Source organism: Aricia agestis, chromosome Z (assembly GCF_905147365.1).
Source record: "Aricia agestis chromosome Z, ilAriAges1.1, whole genome shotgun sequence".
Taxonomy (NCBI): Eukaryota; Metazoa; Arthropoda; class Insecta; order Lepidoptera; family Lycaenidae; genus Aricia; species Aricia agestis.
The window spans coordinates 41,045,341-41,071,121 of record NC_056428.1 but is presented as its reverse complement, the minus strand read 5'-3'; the positions used below and the strand labels follow the sequence as shown (position 1 = coordinate 41,071,121).

Below are 25,781 nucleotides of genomic sequence, written 5' to 3'. Positions count from 1 at the left end.
ATATGGTACCAAATTGGGATGATACCCTACATCAGGGGTCACCAAATGGCTGACCGCGGTCCGCATCCGGACCGCCGACCCATTGTCTGCGGACCACCGACCAAACATTTTCGAAGATGAACTTCGATAAAGTGCACCAATTTCACTTCAAACTTCAGACAGATAATTAGCAACAAAAATTATCACTTTTCTCATCGTTATTTTTTTTTTATGAAATAAGGGGGCAAACGAGCAAACGGGTCACCTGATGGAAAGCAACTTCCGTCGCCCATGGACACTCGCAGCATCAGAAGAGCTGCAAGTGCGTTGCCGGCCTTTTAAGAGGGAATAGGGTAATAGGGGAGGGTAGGGAAGAGAAGGGAAGGGAATAGTTGAGGGTAGGGAAGAGAATAGGGTAGGGGTTAGGGGGTTGGGCCTCCGGTAAACTCACTCACTCGGCGAAACACAGCGCAAGCGCTGTTTCACGCCGGTTTTTTGTGAGCCCATGGTATTTCTCCGGTCAAATCGGCCCATTCGTGCCGGAGCATGGCTCTACCACGTTAATGTCTGTCCATCTGTCTGTCTGTCTGTCCATTACCTCTTCACGCTCAAACCGCTTAACCGATTTTGCTGAAATTTGGCAAGATAGATTAGATATTTTGAGTCCCGGGAAAGGACATAAGATACTTTTTATCCCGGAAAAATGCATGGTTTACTCGTTAAGGTTGTTTTAATAAATACCTTTATTGTTTTACTGTTTTTCATTTAACTACAGTCATCTTGCCACTGCTTGGGTATGACTTTATAATAGTATCATCATAGTATTATTTCAAATTATTTTAGATGTATATACCTACTGTATTATTTTATATACCTACTGTAATCTAACACGGGCGTCATCTATGTAGCAGATTATAAACTAAATATTTTGTATAATAATAATAACAGATTTGATTCCTTTCTCGGTACTCATTCATAGTTCATCTCTAAAGTCTCCATAATATCTATAGTCTCCAAAATTAGTTACACAAAGAGCTTAAAGAGGTTAACAAACTGATAAACACATCGTATTCACAATAATAATATTATTGTTGAAACTATAAGGCGAATAACTAACAACAGATTAACGTGAAATGGCTGAATAAACTATTAATACGTGTTTGCCACAATCAATCCCATTAGCACCTTAATAATTGACTGAACATCCCAAATTCGACGGAAATAATGGAATAGGCTTATTGTCTAGGGATGGCGCTAAATGCTAGCTGCTAAAACATTATTAATTCAATAGCATTCAATAATCATAAAAGGAAAGATATATATTAAATAGAATATTAAGAATAATAAAAACTAAGGAAACGCCCATACTTTAACCAGTTTTAATTTGGTTCCTTTTTACGAAATAAAGCCATTGACAATAATTATTGTCACTCTACGAATAATAAAAATTAAGGAACAGTAACTGTGTCAAAAATGTTGACCGCGAGTCTACAAAATGTGACCCGAACACATGCAATATGCATACTTTATGCATGTATTCGGTACACAAATTTGTGTTTTTATACAAGTGACAATTATTGTCAACGGCTTTATTTCCTAAAGAAGGAGGGGCATTTCGTACCCACCAATGTAGCACGTTGAGATATATACCAAATGAAAGGGCTTGAAAAGTTGAACATTTTATTGAATGACGAAAAATCTCTAAACCATGGGAGAAAAAAGTTAATGAGGGTGAGGGTGAAAAAACATCACAAAAAACACCCTGTATTAGTGCATCAATTTATAGTGTTGCTGGTAAGGAATGACTTCTGGAAAATAATCGTATGAGTATGGCAAACATGAGGAAAGTGTTGTATTTTAGTATATTGTTTCATATTTTTAAGAAATGTATGGGAAAACAATAAAACCTTAAAAATCTAACCTTTCCTGGATTTAACGTACATTGTTACTTTGGAAAAATTGTCTATATTTAGCAAAACTAGCGAATGGTGTAATAATACAGAATGTTTTATTTTTTCCTAAGAAATAAAAAAAAACATCCTTTATTATTGCACCATGCGATAGTATTAATAATTATAAACAATTTATCCAAATTCCAAAGTGATAATTAACGAAAAAATCAGGCAAAGGTTCGACATTCAGCATTTTATTGTTTTCTCATACATTTCTTTGAAATATGAAGCAATATATTGAAATAGGCATGTATTTAAATCAATATCTGTATATTCCCTTTTCTCGATCAAAATATTTGAAAGTTTCAGCAAAAATACTGACTTGCACACTAATTATGCACCCTAAACAATGCGACTAAACTTACTAAACGAAACAATTTATTAACCCATACAATTACAATACAGTAGTCAATTTTGATAATTTTTCTTAATTTTTATCAAGAAACCTTGAATTATATACGATTTGTCAATTTGTAGACTTGTTTTGATAATAGAAATTGATTTTTTTGTGGTGCACCTTACGATATCGTTTTTAGAAATTCCGTTGTAAGATTGTCCAATTTAGAGTGCAAGTTAGTATTTTTGATAAACAATTTAAATTTTAGTTTTACAAATAATATATCCGATGTATGAACCATATTTTTGGTGTGAATTCGGTTATAAAGGTCGTCTCGTTTTGTATGATGTTTAAGTTTTGTTTTGAAGGACATGTTCAGTTAATCAATTGTTTTTTTTGATCAGCATTAGTTTTTCTGGTATGCATTCAGTTAATTAGCGGAGTTAAGGTAGTGTGCTGAAAAATTATTCTGATGTGCATGTAAGCCTTGCCGACAGCCTTAGGGATGTCGCAGAAAAATTTATTATTGATAAATTTTCAACTAAGAATATGAACGCAACCTTATGGATTAACACATTTGAAAGAGAATGTGCTCGTTTTGTCGTCACACGTAATGAACAGAAAGTGGAGATTCTCAGATTGTTTTTGGATAGCAGTTGTATTGATTGGTATAATTCAATGATCATGAAGCTAACACTGAACTTTGAATGGTCTATTTGGAAGTCTAAGTTCTGCGAAACTTTTGCGAACAAAGGATGGAGTCCAGTCAATTTCGCTTTAGCATTTAGATATAGAGATGGTTCCTTAATAGATTATGCAATAAGAAAAGAAAAGCTTCTACTTGAAATGAGGACATCTATTGACGTAGGCACATTAATTGATTTGATTGCAGCAGGTTTGCCAGAAAATATATTGCATAAAATTGATAGAGAGATTTTAACAGATACGATAGATTTGTTTAATGTACTAAGGAAACATGAACATATGATACAAAAAAAATACTGTGTATGCAAAGAAAACTTATAGAACTACTTGGCGAGCTAATGAAAATAATGAAGCTACACGAAATACATGTAAGATTTGTGAAAATTTAAATAAGGGAACACGTTATCACCCAGAATCTTTATGTTGGTTCAAAACAAAAGACAATGATAAAGTGAAAAGAAATTTAATTAGACATGTAAATAATTCAGTTATTGAGGCCGAGTTGAATGAGACTGAACAAAAAAACTAGTAGTGACACCATTAATAACTGTAAAATTAACTGTAAATGAAAATGTTGAAATTAATGGAATTTATGATTCAAGTTCAAAATTACTTAAAATAAGAAATACAGGAAGCTATGTAAACAAGGCAAGCTTAGTAACTATTAATGGTGTCAGAAAAGCGACTGGATTGACTAGATTAAAAATTAAGATTTTTTAAGTAGAAGAAATGGCGGATGTCTATGTTATTGATGAAAATAATTTTAAACATGATTTTCTTATTGAATTAGACTTGATTAAAATGTTTGGATTAATTCAAACTGAAGAATTAACAATTATCCAAATAAAATATAATAATGATAACAAGCAGATGATAAAAAGTATGAAAAGGGAAATAGATAGTGATGGAAGTAAACAAAATATAAAAATAAATTTTAATGAACATGTCATAGAGCAAGACATCGATCGAAATGAAAATAGATCACTTAGAAAAAGGCGAAAAAGATAAAATAAATAAGCTGATTGATGAGTATAAATCTGTTTTTGCAAAAGACAAATATGATATAGGTACTGTAAACGGATATGAAGCTAGAATTGACTTAATGGTAGAGAAATATTGCTGTAAGAGGCCTTACAGATGCACTATGGAAGACAAAAAAGAGATAGAACAGCAGATAGCAAAATTGCTAGATAATAAGCTAATATAAGAATTCTATAGTCCATTTGCAGCACCAGTAACATTGGCTTTTAAAAAAGAAGACAATAAAAAAACAAGGTTGTGTATCGATTTTAGAGACTTGAATAAAATTGTGGTACCGCAGGCACAACCTTTCCCTTTAATTGAAGATCTAGTGATAAAGACTAGAAATTGTAAATTTTTTACTACTTTAGATGTGAATTCAGCATTTTGGTCTATTCCGTTAAGAATAGAAGATAGAAAGAAAATAGGTTTTGTAACTCAAGAAGGGCATTATCAATGGACATGTCTACCTTATGGTTTAAAAACGTCCTCAGCGATATTTCAAAGGGTGTTGAGTAACATATTAAGAAAATATAAACTCAATGAATTTACTGTAAACTATATAGATGATTATTCTAATATTTTCAAAGGATTTTGATAGCCATATTGATCACTTGAAACAGTTATTAGAAGCTATAAAAAAAGAAGGATTCCGATTAAAATTTGTAAAATGTAACTTTGCCTCAAATTCTGTCAAATATTTAGGACATATAATTCAGAATAATTCAGTGCAACCTTTAAAAGATAACATTATTTCAGAACAGAACTTTCCTACTCCTAAAAATAAAAAAAACGTAAGACAATTTCTTGGTAAAATAAACTTCTACCATGAATACATTCCGAAAAAGGCGATAATATTGGACCCTTTACATCAATTGCTAAGGAAAGGCCAAAAATTTATTTGGTCTAATGAATGCCAAAAATCTTTTGACACGATAAAGAATCTATTATGCTCAAACCCTATATTAGAAATTTTTGATCACAATTTTGACAAGCGCACATTGTGACAAGCGCAGCGCAAGTTTTATGATCGCGTGCGATAATAAAATTTGTATGAGAAATGCCAGCCCCGATGTGCTACCCAATGTGCGCGTACCTTAAAATATATTCAGCTCCTATTTTAAAGTTAGATCGATTCTATTTCTGCTCAACTGTGCCCACATCTGTGACCCACAAAACTTTTTCCATTGAGTAAATCGCCTAAAATTATATTGAATGACCCTTGTTAAGGTCCCTTCACAATCGCCTGATGAATAATTTTTGTCTTTGTTTATATTGAGATCACAACTTCCGAATAAGTTAGTCAGTTATTAGACATCATTTTGTCTGAGACTTGTGTTCAAACTAAGTATACCGTATACGTCCTTTAAGATCTAACACCGCGTAATTCATGTATAGATACCATACTAAGGCCCGGTACACATTGGGCGTTTTGAAGCGCGCTTTTTGCTATCCGGGGTTCACGAAACGCGCGTTGGCAAATCGCGCGCTTCAAAACGCCTAATGTGTACCAGATCTAAAGCAGGTTTAATATTATTTTCTTATTTGAAAACTGATTGGCTGAAACGATGCGTTTTCCGATTTTCTATCGAATGACATAAAATTTCAAAACAGCCAAAAAAAGACTATGGGTTGATTCAGACCGCAACGCGACGCGTGGATGATGTAAATTTATATGGATTTGACAGATTCGCAAGACGTCTCTCTCTGCACTCAATTGAAATCTGTTAAATCCAAACAAATTTATGCGGCGCCGCGCTTCGCCTCGCCTCGTCGCGTTGCAGTCTGAATTGACCCTTAGGGTTGATTCAGACCGCAACGCGACGCGTAGATGCATTTCTAAATTAGTATGGATTTGACAGATTCGCAAGACGTCTGACGCAATTGAAATCTGTCAAATCCATACAAAAATAGAAATGCATCTACGCGTCGCGTTGCGGTCTGAATTGTTACGCGGTGTTAGAACTTAAATGACGTATACGGACTACGGTATACAGTGCATTTTAGGACACCAAACCTCCATCTCTAGCAACATGACAATTTATTTTAATATACCAAGAAAAATATCATAATATAAGTATTATAAATTATAAAGGTTTATAGAATAAAATACACCAAGCACAGTATGTAACAAAATAATGTTATCTTAGGAAAGTATGACGTAATTTAAACGAATTAATGTTGGCGGCATGCTGCACTTGTTATATAACCGTCTTATATTGTGCTGTATAATAATATAATTATTTACTAATAATTATATTATACAGCACACTAATGAAAGATCCTAGCGACTTAATAAGACTTAGTTTGCAGTCAAGGTAATATGCATATAAGATTGAAATACTTAGCTTGCAAATAAAACGCTAGAGAATGAAACGTCCATAGAACTCTACTATAATGAATGTAAAATAACTAATAAGGATGCATGATTAAAGGTAACTCTATATTCTATTAAATTCTAATCTCTCTAATCTATTAAAAAAATGTTTGTTGGTCGTGAGGTTTTCTAAGGCGCTACCTGGCAATTTCGACTAAGTTCAACCTCTATAAAGTCTGGTAGAACTCAAAGCACAATACCGAAAAAAGTATATTATATTGTAGACTGGTCTTTAATCTTCAATTGCTCACGAGGATTGTTTCCAAACACAATAGGTTTTCAAAAAAAAATGTACCGTAATCATAATTTTTTCTGCAAATGTTCTATTTACTTACTTCGTAACCTGTTGGCTCAGAGCACTGAAAATTGTATATTTAATACATTGTCAGTTACACTATATAACAATTCTCACGAGGAATGTTTAATCGAAGAGTCACGTCCATGTGAAAAGTATAATTTTCTCCTATTTAGCCCTATTAAGGACGCGGCGAGCGTCGTAAAAGCCACAGTACAAGGCGCGCTGATATGAATGTTATTTTAATGTCTTTTACGTCAATATCGTACTGACAGATATCGACCTGCTAATTTTAGGGAGGGAGCAGCCTTAAGTACAAGTTGTATGTAGTACGTGCTTAGCAAAAATTATGACCTTATATATATTCTAATTCGAGTGTGAAAAATTTTGTTTGCGTTGTCGAGTTGTAGTTCAATCTTCGATAACTACTTTTCTGACTTCTAGTAATTTACATTCCGTATACGGTAACTATAATATTTATTGATGTATCAGCAATTTTAAATTTATATGAATTGATATAATATAATAATATTATAGTGTATATGGCAGCCCTGGCAATTAATAGCTCGTTATATTTTGTAGGTACAACATATTATTATTTGTGGAAAGGAATTACTCGCTCTACGTGACGTTAAGCTTGTCACACACAGAGCAGGTAATGTAAAAATGTATATTATAGCACGATACATCTCGATACATCTCAATACATCTTTCTATAGAAATCGTCAGGAGACTACACACAGCAGCTATAATGTATATTTTTACATCTTCGTATCTTAAGGTACCGAGCTATATGAAAATATACATTTATATTTTGATTACATCTAAATACATCTCAATATATTTCTGTATATTACGATACATCTCTTCTCTTCATAGAGTGTTCAAAAATTTCTGTGATTATATTATATGTGTATGATAGACACACAGTGTTGCCACTTGCCACCTTAGCACAGCACTTCACAGCAGGTACTGCAGGCAGTCTGTTCCCCAGAACCTATATTTTCAATCAAATATCTTCAATCCACATCGTTCTGTTTTTGGCACAATATATAACAATGCGCGTGTCAGAAATGGCTTAGGGCTTCAAAATAAAAGTATTGTATAAATCATAAACACCAGTAATAAGACATGATTTATTACACTAGTAAATACAATACAAACACTTTAAAACTTTACAAGTACAATTCACTTAGCTTTTCCTCATTTTCATAAGCAATCGAAACAACTTTTCTGAAAAACCAATTATTAAGCTGAAAAGAACAGATATTAACACTTTGATTTTAGCCAAAAGGCCTAGAAGCGTTTAAACCAATAAAATACTTTAAATACTTAACTTATAACGATCTTTGTTCGAAGTACTCAGAGCCAATTCACATTGACAGGAGGCAGAGTGACAAGGCTTACGGCAAGAGAGAGAGTGAGCCCCCTCCATCAAACAACCCGCTTTATATGCAACCCCAATGACGTGTCACTCTGCCCCACGTCTGACTACCAGGCTTTGTATCTAATATCATAAACACAATGATTCATAGAATACAATTATCCTGAAAATCATCATAAATAAAGTATTCAATTATTAGATTTTTAATTAAATCATTTACTTTTTGTAACAAAAGTATCATAACCGGAAAACATAACAATATTGTCTGTTGAAAGATAAAATGTTATAATATTATATTTGTCGTCCAAATATCATTAATTTATTAAATAAGGACCATTGTTACCATAAATAATTATTTATTTTAAGACTATTATTGAAATAATAGCCATTTATATTCATAAATATGTTCAAAAACGGATAATATCTCACACGCGCATCAAAATTACAATCCGAATCATCTTCTGATGAACTATCTAGTGAATCTAATAGCAAGTAACTCGAAAGGCCATAGTATTACAACATTAAAAATAAGAACAGCCTGTATAACACTTTAGCAGCTGAAATGTGCGTCAAGCGGGGCGGCTACCATTGAAATGTAGGGAAAGATATAATACAAATGTGATACATTAATATTATGTAAAGATATACATCCCGGGATGTAATGTACATTAATATACATTACCTGCTCTGTCTGTGACAGCCTTTATTCGTGCTACACGCCTAAGGGTCAATTCAGACTGCAACGCGACGAGGCGAGGCGAGGCGCAGCGCAGTATAAATTTGTATGGATTTGACAGATGCAATTGCGTGAGACGTCTTGCGAATCTGTCAAATCCATAAAAATTTAGAAATGCATGTACGCGTCTCGTTGCGGTCTAAATCAACCCGAGTCAATTCAGACCGCAACGTGACGAGGCGAGGCGAGGTGCGGTGCGGCATAAATTTGTATGGATTTTAATTGCGCAAGGTGACATGCCAATCTGTCATTTCAGTAAAAAATTAGAAATGCATAATATACGCGTCACATTGTGGTCTGAATCAACCCTAGGGTCAAATCAAACCGCAACGCGACGCGTTGATGCATTTCTAAGTTTGTATGAATTTGACATACTTGCAAGACGTCTCGACTCTCGCGCAATTGAAATCCGTCAATTCAGTACGAGTACAAATTTAGAAATGCATAGCTACGCGTCGTGTTGCCGTCTGAATTGACCCTTATTCGGAAATTAAAAATATTTTGTTAACATCTCATATTATATCTGTTTAGTCCATATCGTGAATCTCTAAAGTTGAAAAATATTATTATATGTGTTGCCGCAAAGGAAGATCTTCCGACCGAGCGAGGTGGTATGCTCGGTCAGGCCGGAGCCCACGTGATACATTTCAGCAGTCCAATACATACAATAGAAAGAGTTAAGAGTGAATTTATGTGTCACCATAGGGCGCAGAAAGTGCTGCACAGGTTTTTACGAAGGTACAGATTTGGAGTGAACCAATATAAAGCCTTATAGCTTTTACTATGATTGCAGAATGGTGCACTTTCGATTAGTATAAACTGGAAAGTATGATAGAAGGATCACTTTTAACCTCACTCGGAGGTAAAATAACCCTGAACGGCCTATAATGAGGATTCCGGTCCTCATTATAGGCCGTTCAGGGATTCGAGACCGTCTGTTAATTTCGATTTTGATGACAATAACCGTTATTTGAACTTTCGACGAACGCTTTCAGCATTTTCTAAGGGAGAGCATTATTCTGTAGAATGAAAAAGAAGGTTTAGAGGAAAATGGGTCCAATTTTGTAAGCATGGGGACTTTTGTGGTGAGTTTTGAGAGGAGGGATCCTATTTTGAAGAAGGATTTCAGAATGAAAATATGGGACCCGACTCAAATCTACCAATGCTCTTCAATATGGAGCTTAGATTGTTGTGACTTAACTAGAAAATGTCTTGTTTTGATTCGGTTGGAAATTGGAATTAAGATAAATACTCAATTAAAACATATTAATATCATAATATTTAATTGTGTATTAGATGCAGCCCGAAACTTAACCGGTACCCAGCTTCCAGAATAAAGTATTATATTTTGTACATCAAATTATCTTATAGAAAGCCAGCTATACACGATATCTATGGAAAATTCAGATTTTTACTACTGTCTATGCAAAAATATAGTAGTACAAATTAACCTTTTTTTTGGCGAACCTAATTGACCTTTCTTTTAGGTAAACCCCTGGACTTTGTGGCCTTCGGCATCACAATCTTGATGATGCTGGTCCTCCTGGCCGGGGTGAAGAAGTCGCTGGTCTTCAACAACATTCTCAACTCCATCAACATGAGCGTCTGGGTGTTCATAATGGGCGCTGGTGTCTTTTACGTGGACACTAAGAACTGGACGCAGCATAAGGGCTTCCTGCCGAACGGATGGGCCGGGGTATGTATTATGTAGTCGGTGACTGTGTTATGGAGATGGATCATCCTGTAGTCGAGATCTATTATTTATCACTTTTTATAGAATCACCGATTAAAATGTATGGAATTGACATTAGACGAATCGAATGTCATATTAACGAACGCTTATGTCAATTCCATATAATATTTTGATTGGCGATTCTATAAATAGAGGATAAGGAAAAAATATCTAAAGGGTCAGTAAAATAAACAGAGTGCTTCAGTCGAAAAGCATTTGCTAGTTTCGTTAGCGAAGTTAGATGTCAAAAATGTTCTCAGTCTCTCAGTTCGACTAAGGTTCATTATTCAGGTTTAGATTCATTATTTTAATATTTACTATTAATATTGTTAAATTATTATTATAATGATGATTCGGTCCCGAAATCAGCGATGCGCGCTACCTACTCCTATATTATTTTAACCAGCCCCAAGACGCGTCGTAACGATCTAAAATCAGCAAAATGACTTCAGCCATCATAATATTTTAATGGAAACAATTTACTCATTATATTGTGATGACTCTATGTAGTCTTTTCACTGCGGTAACTGTCGTTCAAACGCAACCCAAAACGCAAAAAATGGTCACTAAGCTTACATAGTGCCTTGTTTAGTTTGAAAGTCTTATTTAGTTGAGCTATGCAGCCTGGCGTCCATTGCCTTAATCCCTCAATGCGATTGAGTATCTACTACGTACACAATAGGTTTTTTATTTGAAAATCCTTCATCCATGTCCGGATTAACCATTTTAGGGTTCCATAGCTAAACGGCCAAAAACGGAACCCTTATAGATTTGTTATGTCTGTCTGTCTGTCTGTTTGTCCCCGTATGTCACAGCCACTTTTCTCCGAAACTATAAGAGCTAACAGCTATACTATTGAAAATTGTTAAGTAGGATGTAGTCTGTGAACTGCATTAAGATTTTGATACAAAAATGGAAAAATTATTAAAAATTTTAGGGGTCCCCATAGGTACAACTGAAACAAAAAAAAATTTTTCATCTAACTTATGCGAGTGGGGTATCTATGGATAGGTCTTAGATTATAATGCGCGCGGCGCGAAGACCATTCATTAATATAAGGGATAGGTCTATAAAACTCATATTGAGGTTTCTAATATCATTTTTTTCTAACCTGAATAATTTGCGAGAGAGACTCTTCCAAAGTGGTAAAATGTGCGTCCTCCCCCCTCTAACTTCTAAAGTAGGAGTATGACAAGTGAAAAAAATATATTATGATGTACTTAAATGATGTACTTAGATTACTATAAAAACTACCAACAAAAATTGGTTTGAACGAGATCTAGCAAGTAGTTTTTTTTATACGTCGTAAATGGTAAACTTTAATTTAACTTTCATCTGGGGGCACTATTTGTCTAAAACTTGTTGCCAAACTCATGTCTCATAGCTCATAACTCATTATGAATCTCCAACTAGGCTCTGTCAAATCAATACTACAGCATAGCTGCATTGCCCCGTGTCGATACGTCACCGTCTGTCATCGTCCATCAACGCCTGAATTCCCAATGGCCGATACGTGTTGCTCGCGACACTTAATCACATCACTATCGGCTTATCCGATCAGTTCTAGCACTATAATATAATGTTTCACTACGTAGGGACTAAAGAACAGGCAGACTGACATCCATATTATGGTAGGGCTAAATTCGAAATATTGTATCTGTAGGTACTTATAGTTAGCGAAACCCCAGCAGTTGGAAATTCTTCCGGGATCAACGATACGTGCTACTTATACACATAATATGATACAGAGATCCATACACACAGATATACGTCAAAATAATTACTCCTACCCTCCTAACCTAACATAAAGTATAGATTTTAAACAGGAAATGCAAACGTTAAAATGCTAGTATATTAGCTGATACGCCGCCCTCAGCAAATTTAGGAGTAACGTCATAACCGAGTAAATAAAAATGTAAAATTGCAAATCCGATATCCGGTAGTTGTTGTTTTTGCAAGGCGGGAATTTTCCTGTAAAACATCCCCCGTGCTCGGGATTCTGACTTGTTAAGCTATAGATACGTTGGCCACATTGTTATTAAAAGTATTTTGAGCTGGTGGTGTATGCAGTATGGCATTATTTTAGGCATAAATTAGACTAGCCATCTATAAAAATATGAATTAATTTTAATTGTTAGTCCCCTGCAACCAATTTGGCTTATTTTAGTATTTAAAATATGTTCGTAGAAGGCCAAGGAAGGTTTATATTAGGAGTACTAGTATTTTAATAACATACATCAATATAATTAAGATCAATATAACTAAGTTGAGCCTCCGATATAATTATGACGAAGAATGGCTAAACACCCGTGATCACGTGACCCTTAAGCTTTCAACAAAAAAGTCTACATCAAAAATTAAAAATTCAGCCGTATTCCTGAAGCTGTAGCTTTTTATAAGAAAACTAACAATAAAAGATAAGTACTACATAGAGACAGACATGAACCACAATAAAGTTATTTTAATATCTTCACCGTGCTCAAAGTTGTAATTTGTAACTTAATATTATAACTCTTTTGATATTAAGTATAAGGTTGAAACACTTACGGATTTTGTCGCGGAGCACTGTTATTAATTCCGACGTTTCGGCTGCTTTACAGCGGCCGTGGTCACGGGTGGACTGCACCTCAGTCCACCCGTGACCACGGCCGCTGTAAAGCAGTCCAATTCATTGAAGTTCTTCAACTACCCGAAGTTTCATAAATTTTTGTTTGCGTTACGATCTACGCAGAACGAACTTACAGTGTCTTGAAGCCGAGGTGTCCTAGATTTGTGCTTTAGTTTGTTTATCACTGGATCCCAACTAGATGGCAGCACCCAACTATATTCGTGGTTAAAATTAGGGTGTTCTTTAATTCCTATGGCCTGCCAGTACTTGTGGCTCAAAACCCGTATCAAGGAACGCAAACAAAAATTAATGAATCTTTGGGTAGTTGAAGAACTTCAATGAATTGGACGCCTATCACCTCAGTCCACCCGTGACCACGGCCGCTGTAAAGCAGCCGAAACGTCGGGATTAATAAAAGTGCTCCACGACAAAATCCGTAAGTGTTTCAACCTAATAATAATATCATGAGTGATACTCGCGTAAACTTAAGAAATCATTATGTAACTCTCTTCTGTTTAAGTCAGGGGCTAGCAACAATTTTAATAAATACTTAACGAAACACAATGTTGTTATTTTTTTTTCATATTGATGGCCCAAGACTCAAAAGCCAGTGTCGGCCGTATTTTTGTCATTTTATAAAAGCTGAGGGTTCTTCTCTATAATGTGACCCCCATAGAGGTAAGAACGACCAGCAACTATGGAGTTTCGGTCGCGGTTACTTTAGGAGATCCAGTTTCGAAGCTCTACTTAACTTTTGATAAAATATGAAGCTCAATTTTTACCTGTTTTCTTTGGAGTAACTGTAGAAATCTCGTCTCTTACCTGGCGGACACTTATGACAGATTATTTCCACTGCCAGACAACCTCAAAGTCTAATCTTTTAAGGGTGTTATGCCCCCTTAGACAAAGTATCTTTCGCTAAAAACGATGACGATATTCGTTATCAAAATGTATGCGGTTTGACATAAGTTATCGCTAAATGTCATTTCGCTTGCGAAGACTAATGTCAAACCGCATACATTTTGATAACGAATTTCGTCATCCTTTTTATCGAAAGGGACTTTGGCTTCAGCCCCAGGGTTTATAAAATGACGAAAGAAAGAAAGATGTTATCTAAGTCGCCGTAGCGCATAGTGCAACATAACGTGAATAATTGTGAACAGCGAGGTCGGGCTAATAGTATCACCTGCTATATAAAGCTCCTTTGAAAGCTTTTTAATGTCTATTTGATGGTTTAGAGGTTCCTAGTTAACACTTAGAACTTATTCTACACCTTAAGTACTATTAACTAGATGGACAGCTTGTTCCTTGCTATAATATCTGCAATAAATAAAAATCTCAAGCGTGATGGACCGAAAGTAGACATGAAATGTAAACGCCTTGGTCGGAATTTTTTTTAACAAAAGCGACACAAAAAGGTTATTAGAGAATAGGCCACATGTGAGTTATATTACTGTTATGAAAACAGAAAACTAGACGGGCAGATGTGCAGTGATCTATGTGTATTTTTTGCTTCGACAAAAGCTATTCTTACTTTTGCGGGTTATCCATACTAGTCTTGTCGTTTTAGCGTTTAATTTAATGTAATAGTAATAATATGATGAATTTAAACATTTAAACAGCTCTACTAAAATTATTTATCGGTTCATTTCATTGCAGCAAAGTTTAGCTAGAAAGTCTAAAAAACCAACTAAAATGTTATCTATTTATAGCATTTCAATACCAATATATTATACCAATATTATTATTTCAAAAGTCTAGTCCGACTTTCTGTTATCTCTACACGCCCAATCGCTTAACCAATTTTGCTAAAATTTGGTATAATGGTAGGTACTTTGAGTCCCGGGAAAGGACATAGGACACTTTTTATACCGGAAAACTAATTTTGGCGCGACAGAGTTGCGGGCGACATCTATTCGTAAATAGCTTCTAATCGCTTTGAAATGAAATCCTAATACAATGCTATAATGCAATGTCTCTTAGTCGCTAGCCCTAACACCTAGCTAACTCAATAAACGGCAAAACAAACATATAAGGGTGTACACAAATAGAGAGCTAGATCCCAACTCAATTAACCCACGCCCACTCGAATTAATATTGTTAGGCTCCAGTTGCAGTTCGCAGAAGCCGTATTATCTGACCTAACACAGATTAGACTTATTAAAACAGGTGTAGGATTAGTACATTAAGTCATTACAATTATTCTATGTAGAATTGTAGATACTATACAGGGTGTAACAATAATAAGTGATAATACTTTAGGGTGTGTACGTGTTCCTTGTAGAGAGTTCACTGTGAAACTAGCAGCGCTGAAAGACCAAATTCTTTTTCACTTTTGTTTGGGCAAGCGCCCGAGCGTCACGAGTTACACACCCTAAAGTATTATCACTTATTTTTGTTACACACTGTATATAGTGCGAAGTCATAACTATAGAATGTTACGTTGACTAGAGGCGGATATTGTTAATAGATTTAGTTATTTAGTAACTATATCCGCCAGCGGGTAACTAACAATTTGAAAATATTAATTTTTTGCCTAAATTGAGGCTTTAGGACCGGGAAAATTATTTGAAATAAAAAATATGGAGTTTATGAATAGCCAGATGATCGAGTAGGTAAATATTTTCAAGGTTTGTTCATATTATTTTAAGGGAAAAATTAGTAAGTAATTGCCCTGATGTTTTAAAATGTTACTTATTCACATCATCAACTTGCGTCAATTCTTTGTACTATAATCTAGAACAAAGTCCTTACTGAAATATCTGAAATATCTTATCTACTAAAGGCGGATCTCGTTACTAGATAACTGTGTGGAAGTGATCCGCTTTTAGTCGGTTCGTGTTATTTTCAACTTAAAAGTTCGAAGTTGAAAATAAAAAATGTATGTTTTATCGTCTCTTAGAAAAATTTAATGCTATCTAGTCATAAGCATTCATAATATGTATTCATAGTGCTTATTTTTTTATATTATATAATATGGTTATTTTAAAAATAGCTTATTCCACCCTCTCCGAATAGATATTGTCTCAAACGACGAACACACACAGCTCATGTTTTGCTTGTTTAACTGACTTCCAAAATGGAGGAGATTATGCGTTCGGCTGTGGATATACTTTTTAAATACTTTAATAAGATTATACGAAGGATATTTGTTTATTTATTTATTTATTGATTCACCAACAGAATAACATTTAACAAAATACAAAATACAGCACAGTTTTTTATGGATGAAATGTGTTCCAATGAAAGGTGAAATACGAGTACAATATGTATATAGTACTTATTTATAAGAATACAAGATGATCCCCGCATTTCCATTGCGCCAAAATTAGTTTATCGCGCGAGAACCGTACATTTTTCCGGGACAAAACGTATCCTATGTCCTTTCCCGGGACTGAAGGTATACCAAATTTCAGCAAAATCGGTTCAGCGGTTTGAGCATGAAGAGCTAAAACTGTCGCAACTATAATATTATATTAACTAGTAAATACTTGTGTTAGTTACCATGCTAATTAACTATGTACTTACCTTTCGAAATGTAGGCAAAAAATAGATATTAAATCTGATTTCTAAATTGTCATTATATTTAATTTGAATCCTGCAGAATCTGACAGGCAACTAAGCTGTCGACTAACAAACCAATTATTATTATTATAAAAGTTCGTCTGCGGTACCACTGGTTGTACCTTTTTACTACATCTACAACTCAATAGTTACTTAGTTTTGTTACACTCTTATATATTATAATATTATTGTGATTTCAGTACACTATAACTAATATAGTAGCAGAATTCGTATAGCTCAATGAGCATAGTAAATTAAATCTAAGATGGTGAACATCAATCGAAGTAACATTCACTATGTGCATCGGTGTGGAACCACTAGGAAAACTACCTTTAGGTACTTCTCCCTTCTGTGCTAAAAGTAGCTGACTATCAACTCTATTGCGCCAAAATTCGTTTTTCGTGCAGAAACCGTACATTTTTCCGGGATAAAAGTTCCTATGTCCTTTGCCGGGACTCAAAGTATCTCCATACCAAACAGCAAAATTAGTCCAACGGTTTGGGCGTAAAGAGGTAACATACAGACAAACTCTTACGTTTATAATATTGGTATTGTAGTGTATTGATAAAGATGGACGCCTACAGCTATGTAGTAAAGGGTGCTTGGAGTGGTCGCTCGACTTCGATCTGATGATCACTTCTTCACCAGCCGTCGCCAGAGCAGTAGTGTTCAGTTATAAAGTAATCTGTGTGTAATTCACTAGCCCAGCCATTGTACATACTGTACAGGTATGGTTATTAAAACAAACAGAATGAGAGCCTATACGATTATTGTTGTCGTAATTTATTTAATTTAACGCATTCCTAGTACTTTAAAACACAAGTCAAGTAAGTAAGGTGCCAATAATAACATTGCTATATTTTCTATCCTACGTAACATTTTATATTTTTTTACCAAATTTTTCGTATGTTTCTCTTTTGCCCCTTTACTCTCAGGTGGAAACCTGCGTCACACTCTACAGGAGGAATTCGGGATGCGATGTGATTTCACGTTCTCACGTTCTATTGCTTTTCCTCGTCATTTATTATTAAGGGGCGTTGGTGTTTCCAATCATAATGGTTTGGACGGAAATGAGGCCCACTCAAATATTTATAGAGCTGATCAAATCTCGTATACTGAAAATGTATCGTGCTTGTAAAATTGCTTTTTTGTTTGTTCGTTCATGGAAGAGTAGCGTAACGACGGGTGATTTTAAATCGTCATAATGCGTCTTGATGAGTGTTGTTCGCGTTCTTTTGTATTCTTCTAACATATTGCATGAATCGAGTTGGCCGTGGATGACTAGACGCGATCATAATAATTATAGGTATGGCCACGCTTTTCTTGGTTTTTTATATGAGTGAAAGAGATGGCAATACAAGTACTGCCTAGAAAATTTGAAATGTAGATACTTTCAATTTCCTACAAAATATCAAGTAGTAGTAGTAGTATCTAAAGTATCTAATAAGAAAAAGTATACACACATATTTATTAAAACTAATCGTGGTATATTTGTTATACTGTTCTTATACTGTGGTATGTTCGGCCTTTTTAACTTGTAACTCACTTACCCTTATTCACTTTCGCGTATGATTAAAATACCCTTCAAGTTCCTCATCGATATTCAGCGGCGCACTTCAAACAACACAACTTTACTTTACTAAGTATATTCTAGAATAAGCTATTGTTGGAGTATTTATTTATTGCAACGAAACGCGTAGGATGTTCGCCGGGCCGGATGTCTATAAATACATTCTTAGCGATTGTTTTCCTTTACCCTTGAAAGGAAAAATATCTTACTGAATAATCGCAAATATCTTTTCTTAAGACTGCACTTTTATGCGTCCCTGTGACGTGCCGGTGGAAAAAAACTTGTCCATTATCTAAACCAACGTTTCTATTTGAATTTATACAGCTCGATACGGCACAATTAGGCATTTAGGCATTTTTAAAATTCCGATTGACGTTCGATTCCGATAGCAGACTAAAGAACAGACTTTCGAAAGACGAGCATTGCTCTACGTTTGGGAGCTCGATATGGCACGCGAAGTACATACACATGCGGTATCTATCCAAATCTATGTATGTAGTCCGCCCGAACGCGCGGGTTGGTGGCTATACTGCAATATTATAAACAAATTTCTTTCCTAGGTATTCAGCGGTGCAGCAACTTGTTTCTACGCGTTCATCGGCTTCGACATAATAGCGACAACGGGCGAGGAAGCCCACAACCCCAAGAGATCCATTCCTCTGGCCATCGTGCTCAGCCTGGCCATCATATTGCTGGCCTACGTTAGCAGCTCCATCATGCTCACCTTGATAGGTAAGACGGAAGAACACTGACTTTTTTTAATTAGGGGCCAAACGAGTCACCTGATGGGAAGCACCTAAGCTCGGTCTGCATATTGGACGCTCGCAAGTTGCAACATGAGTAGAGGTTATAGTATTAAGTGCGTTGCCAACCTTAGGCTGCGTTGCTACCAGAGATGTGTTGCGAGGGATGTGTTTTTAAGATCCAAGAGCATCGCCGCGCTGATCGATGTCATGGCAAGGTCATGTCAATGAAGGGATTCCATTGGTTTTCAAAAACACATCTAAAAGTACGCTCTCTCGTAGGTTTTCAAGTTTTAATGGTCTACCGTGATTACTTAGTTTCTGTGAGTTGGTATTATTTAACTGCATTGACTATTATATAAAATTTTGGGTATCCATCAGAGAAAATTAATGTGTTTTTAAAAACTGATATAATTATCGCTTTAGTTTGACAGACTTCGCTTAGCGCAGCGATTCTTTTGTTTATTTAAAAACACGTTCCGAACCCATTTTCTTTCTTTGAAACTGATTAAATTATGGTCAATTAAAGCTACTTAACTTTATTTTACATTCAAAATTATTAAAAAATCCCATTATTTGGAACTAACCTCTTAATCGCCTGTAATAAATATTTGGATTGCTGATTAATGAAATGGCTGAAATGTTCCATGAAATGATTTGAATAATGTACACCGAATTCCCAAGCAGTTTTTGTGCCATTTTCTATTTATTTTATTTGTCAGACTTGTAGTTTCAGATAACTTTTAATGACGGACAATGATATCTAATATGAAATGAAATTATGTTAATTTGGATAAAATATGGTTAATTTAGGTTATAAACTAAAGATGTTACATTTCGGTAGACCGCATATTTTGTCGTAGTTCACGACGTCCAAATAATATTATAATAAGTTATCATTTATGTATATTATGTTTATTTCAAGTAAATGCATCAGGCTTATTTTATAATTTCAACTAATTTAAATTTATTTTCATAACAATAAAAGATAATAAACAGTAAAGAAATAATCCAAAGATGGAAGTAAAATATTGTTGCAAGAGAAAAGTGAAAACCGAATGGAAATGGTATCTCGGGCCATTCGAGCTAATAAAACTCTTTACGTAGCCAGTAAACATCGGATTGTATTTCAATTCTATTTTCAGTCCATACAATACTTGTGAGGAAAATGAATAATGGTTGTTTAATGGATGTTTCAATCAGTAATAAATAAATGTTTAACAATTAATAATATTAATTAAACACATGGAAAACTGTTGGACATAAATAATTAAATGAATTAATATTTAGGTAGTCTTGCCACATAATACAATATAATAATTATAAGTAGTCTTGCTGAAAATTGAAAGTGGCTGAACCGATCTCCAAATCTTAATTCCTCGATCGCGGATTCTTGAAAATCTATTGTTTTATTGAGATATTCGTGGAAGTTCAGGGAAGGTTTATTTTAGGAGAAAAGTTCACTGGGTCATATACTTAGTTATTCAATAATATTTCTGAAATAACTTTTAACTTGCTGCGGTCATATTTTTCAGTGAGATGGACTATAAGAAATGGCGTTAGACGCATGAGAACAACGAGAAAAAGCTGAATAGGTCCTTCTACTTGTCTAGTTATTTTTTACTGATAATTATAATATTTTAGGTACTTATGTCCTCCATAATATTGTAAAGTTTAAAATGTTACAGCAGTTTTACAATTTTATTAAGTATACAGTAGTTTTACAATTCTACAATTCTAAGTACTAACAATCTCGTCGTGACATCCAACCGTCGCCCTAAAAGTTTTCGAATATTCAGTTATTAAAACTAAAAGTGAGCCAATTTTTCCAAACTTTTAAATATTTTTTCTGGTACCTTGAAATTGAAACTAGAGCTAAGTAATCCTCGAGTTGAGGCTTGAAACACTCAGGTACAAGAATTCCATACTAATATTATAAATGCGAAAGAGTCTGTCACTTACCTCTTCTTGCACAAGACTCAAAGAAAGTCTCGAGAAAGCACGCAGGACAGTTTTGTCTATGTTTTGAAAATGTTATGCGTTTGTTTGTTATAGAATCGTGGTAGTTTAAAGACAATATATTATAATATATAGGAGGTATAGAAAAATGCAGAAAGAGTCGTCGCTTCTAGCTGCTTTGCGCCGCTCGATTTTGATTAAGAGGGCAACTCACCCAAAAAATCAAACATCGTCCTCCTCTCTTCACTCACGCCCGTCTTTCATATTATGCCAGGTGAAAAAGGACGATGCGGATTCATCGCCAAATTAGTTTTTTTCTCAATAACTCAATAAATATACAATATTTAAAAATCCGCTAGGTCAGTTTCTCAATGATAGAATTTTATACAATGAGTTAAAATATTAACTTAGTTCAATGCACAGTTATAGCAATAAATGAAAAATGCGTAAAAATTAGATTTAGATGCATCTTTGTGATTTTTTTCTATCGAGATAAGATATCGTGATTTTGCTCAGATCGAATTCTTGGAAATATAATGTAGTATCGGGGCTTATTTTCAAGTATAAAAATGAATTATAAAATCGTAAATTTTGGGTTAGTCGCCCCCTTAAACTAAAGCTAAAGGAGAATGTAAGATTATCTTATAATAGTAGACCCACTTTTCAATAAAGCTATATAATATAATTATGTGAAACTGCGTCGTCTATGTATTAATGATTCGAAGTAAAATATATAAGTTGGTTAAGTTCAAAATGTTATATATTCAACCAAACTCTTACATTTGCATTTCAATACACGCAATATTGTATAGGAAATCGAATACACCACAATTTGTTGCTATTCACAAAAAATATTTGGGAACGAAACTATTGTTAGTTTGTAAAACGTGTGTTCAAACATCTCTTGTATCCAGGCTGACAAAAACTTGCTGAGTAGGAATTTTAGTATTACTTGCCGTAAACAAGTTAACTGCTATTCTTTAAATGTTAATGAATAAGTTTTCTAACTGCCCTTGCACCTCCTGTAATCTCACTGGTTACCAAATGTTTGTTCGAGGCGACCCACTCATGTTGAAGTCAGGCTCTCTCAATAATACAAAATATAATTACTATTTATTATTATTACTAGCTGTTGCCCGCAACTTCGTCCGCGTGAATGTATGATATTAAAATCGAGATTTAGAAAATTGAACACATTCTACGACTATTTTATTTGGATCTATATTTCACACGAAATTGTTAATTTACATCGAAGACCCAGGAAACTTGAACCTCAGATACTTATCGTTTTGAAAAATCCTTTCTTCGAAGACCGCTTGGCGTGGACAGGAGATGGGGTGTGGCCCCCAGGGAACAGGGAAAAGGAACATGTGACGGAGATAGAGGATAGACTTCAGAAGACGGGATTTAATGTAGGCTATCCCTCTTTGACCTACCTCTTATTCTCAGATTCATAATCTACAATTAAACCACAATTTCGCGGAGTTTCTTCAATTCCATTACTCATCAAGTCACCGTTTTTAGGGTTCCGTACCCAAAGGGTAAAAACGACCGGGACCCTATTGCTAAGACTTCGTTGTCTGTCTGTCTGTCTGTCTCCAGGCTGAATCTCAAGAACCGTTATAGCTAGAGTTCTGAATTTTTTACAGATTATGTATATCTGTTGCCGCTATAACAACAAATACTGAAAACAAAATAAAATCAATATTTAATATCCATACAACAAACATGATTTTTTTGGCCTTTTCTGCTCGATATCAATAATGACAACAGGCAGGCAGTTGAAATTTTCACAGGATACTTAATAATATGTGCACTTTAATAATTAATAATAAAATTAGAATATAAATAAATTTTAAGGGGGGTTGCCATACAAAAACACAACTTTTGGGCCTATTTTTTCTCTATCGCACTTGGCCGATTTTATTGTAAACATGGTATCAAATTCGGGCAATATATATAACAAAAAAAGAATTTTGAAAATCTGACCACAAACAGCAAAGTTAACATTAACTCCTCCTTTTTTGAAAGTGGGTTAAAAATGTATCTAAGATGTTGACCAGGGATATAAGGTATCATCATGCCAAATTTCATTGAAATCAGTCCAGCGGATTCAAAGATTAGCCTGTACAAATAGACAAACAGACAAACAGACAGAGAAACAAAAATTTCAAAAACAGTTAAAATGTATTCTACTACTCTTCTAATATGCCCCTGACTCGTTTTTTCAAGTTTATTTTCAATGTACAAAAATTGTAAAATTTTTGTACATTGAATACAGCAGCAAATACAGCATCAGAAGAGCTGCAAGTGCGTTGCCGGCCTCTTAAGAGGGAATAGGGTAATAGGGGAGGGTAGGGAAGGGAATAGTTGAGGGTAGGGAAGGGAATAGGGTAGGGGTTAGGGGATTGGGCCTCCGGTAAACTCACTCGGCGAAACACAGCGCAAGCGCTGTTTCACGCCGGTTTTCTGTGAGAACGTGGTATTTATCCGGTCGAGCCGGCCCATATGTGCCAAAGCATGGCTCTCCCACGTATAGCATGAATCATAATAATTTAATATTATTATGATTCATGCGAAAATGTACTCGTGGATGAGTTATGATGTCCTCAGGAACGGAGTCTCAAGAACAAAAAGGTTTAATAGAAGTAAAAAATATTTTATTCGAACGCAAACTTAACTCAAATGCCAAATTATACAGCAATTTATAATTTCATAGATTTTTTTGTGATGCGGCTGCGATGCGATGTTGGCAACGTGCGCGGTCAACGGTCATGTTGCAGGAGTGTCACCCGCATGCGGATCAGATCCGCGCGCGGGGATATGCAAAACAGGAAAAGGACCCGTAATTAAGTTGTCATAAAATTGGTGTATAATGTCATTAAATTATATTTTGTTCCAGTGCCGTACGACGAGATCGATACCGAGTCGGCTCTCGTCCAGATGTTCGCTCACGTGAACGCGCCGACGTGCAAGTACATCGTGGCCCTGGGCGCGATATCCGGCCTCACTGTCTCCATGTTCGGCTCCATGTTCCCTCTACCGCGGATACTGTATGCCATGGCGCAGGACGGACTAGTATTCACGTGAGTATTTAAAATTACATGATGTTATGCTGGCTTCTCACGGCGCGTAATATTACGAGCCGCGCCGCGCCAGCTCGAGCCACACGCCGTGTGAATGGGTCACTACCTTCACACGTTGCGCTGGCTCGGGCTCGTGAAGACTCGAGCGCGCTCGGGGTGGCACGGCTCGTGATATTACGCGCCGTGTGAACGGGTAGCGCGGACTCGGCTGTTGGCTCCTCCTCGCTCGTACAAATCGGCTCGGCGCGGCGTGGCTCGTTATATTACGCGCCGTGAAAAATCAGCATTATAGGGTTTTGATGGGGTTTATTGAAATTTGGACACCAAGACTGATTAGTTAAGATGGCGACTCCAAAAGCTCCAATACATTTTGGTCTACGCTGTGTACTACATCAGCTGTAGCTGCTTTGATCGCTAGACCAATATCGGCAAAAGAAAAGAAGAAACAATAAAGCTGTTCATGATGTGGAAATCTTTAGGGGTTGCGTGCAATCACAAAGCAACTTTTAGTTTTTTTTTTATGAAATAAGGGGGCAAACGAGCAAACGGGTCACCTGTTGGAGAGCAGCTTCCGTCACCCATGGACACTCGCTGCATCCGAAGAGCTGCAGGTGCGTTGCCGGCCTTTTAAGAGGGAATAGGGTAATAGGGAAGGAAGTTTTTCTAAAAATAGAAAAATCATACCAAAAATATTTATATGGCAAAACAACGTTTGCCGGGACAGCTAGTTATGTTATAAAACAAAGTCGCTTTTTTTCCTCATATCCCTTTGTTACTTTTAATCTGTAAAAGTACGCCACGGATTTTGATGGCATTTTCTTTAATGGATAGAGTGATTCAAGAGGAAAGTTTATAAGTATAATAACATTCATTAAATTGTGGAGAAATACTGTTAGTGTTGGGGTTTCTAATGTGATGTCGTTAATAATTTCATTTTTTTCCGCTTACATTGCAAACGCAGGCTGATACCTACGAGATGTATCAAAATAATGTACCAAGTATTGTACACATTGAAAAGGTCTACAGAAAACATCGCGATGGTATAATACTCTACTACTAGTCTACCTCTTATGGATATACCACACTAACATTTTTTGTCATTTAATTTTTACGAAAAATAATTGACATGGTGACATACTAATAATTTTTGAAGCAATTTTAATAAATACAGCATTAATCCTTATCCAATTAAATACCTTAAATACTTTGTTGATTTAATGTAGATCTATATGGTCCTGTATAGCATATGATTTAAGTGAATATTTTCGAAGATATTACAGATTTAAAAATTGCGAGACGTAGCTTTTGCGGCGGTACCGACCAATGCGGGCCACGGGTATAATGAATTATGAATCAAACTTCAAAACTGCTGAATCGATTTTATTCATTTTTTCAGTGGCTATAATATATTTTATACCCGTTCAAAGCCGGGGCGGGTCGCTAGTAGGTATTAAAAACGTAATAATATATTATTGTAATGTACTCAAAAATACGACGCATCCATTAAGAGAGTTCTGAACAACCATTATATAGTTATTCCATTCTCAGATATCAAATGACACTTATAGATCTAAGTATTTACTTATTACTCTTGGATAATTACAATCTTATCTGCCGGTTCGCGAGACCAACTTTGAACAGATCTCATCTCGGTTTCAAGAAGTTAAAAAGTAATGATTATAACAACTTTTCCCAATGAAACTACTTTTACTTTGATGTAACTATATCAGTTAT

At 35.3% G+C, this 25,781-nt stretch overlaps 1 protein-coding gene and 1 pseudogene across 1 annotated transcript in view; one reads left to right on the top strand and one right to left on the bottom strand.

The window, feature by feature from the left end:
• The window catches only part of LOC121738988 (probable cationic amino acid transporter), a 152,433-nt gene that overhangs the window by 57,137 nt on the left and 69,515 nt on the right, over positions 1-25,781 (top strand). Inside the window, exons 6-8 of the mRNA XM_042131289.1 lie at positions 10,273-10,481; positions 18,820-18,991; positions 23,864-24,047. Coding sequence (XP_041987223.1) covers positions 10,273-10,481; positions 18,820-18,991; positions 23,864-24,047 — 565 coding nt within the window. The remainder of the gene's footprint in view (positions 1-10,272; positions 10,482-18,819; positions 18,992-23,863; positions 24,048-25,781) is intronic.
• On the bottom strand, positions 7,858-7,972 carry LOC121739550 (annotated as a pseudogene).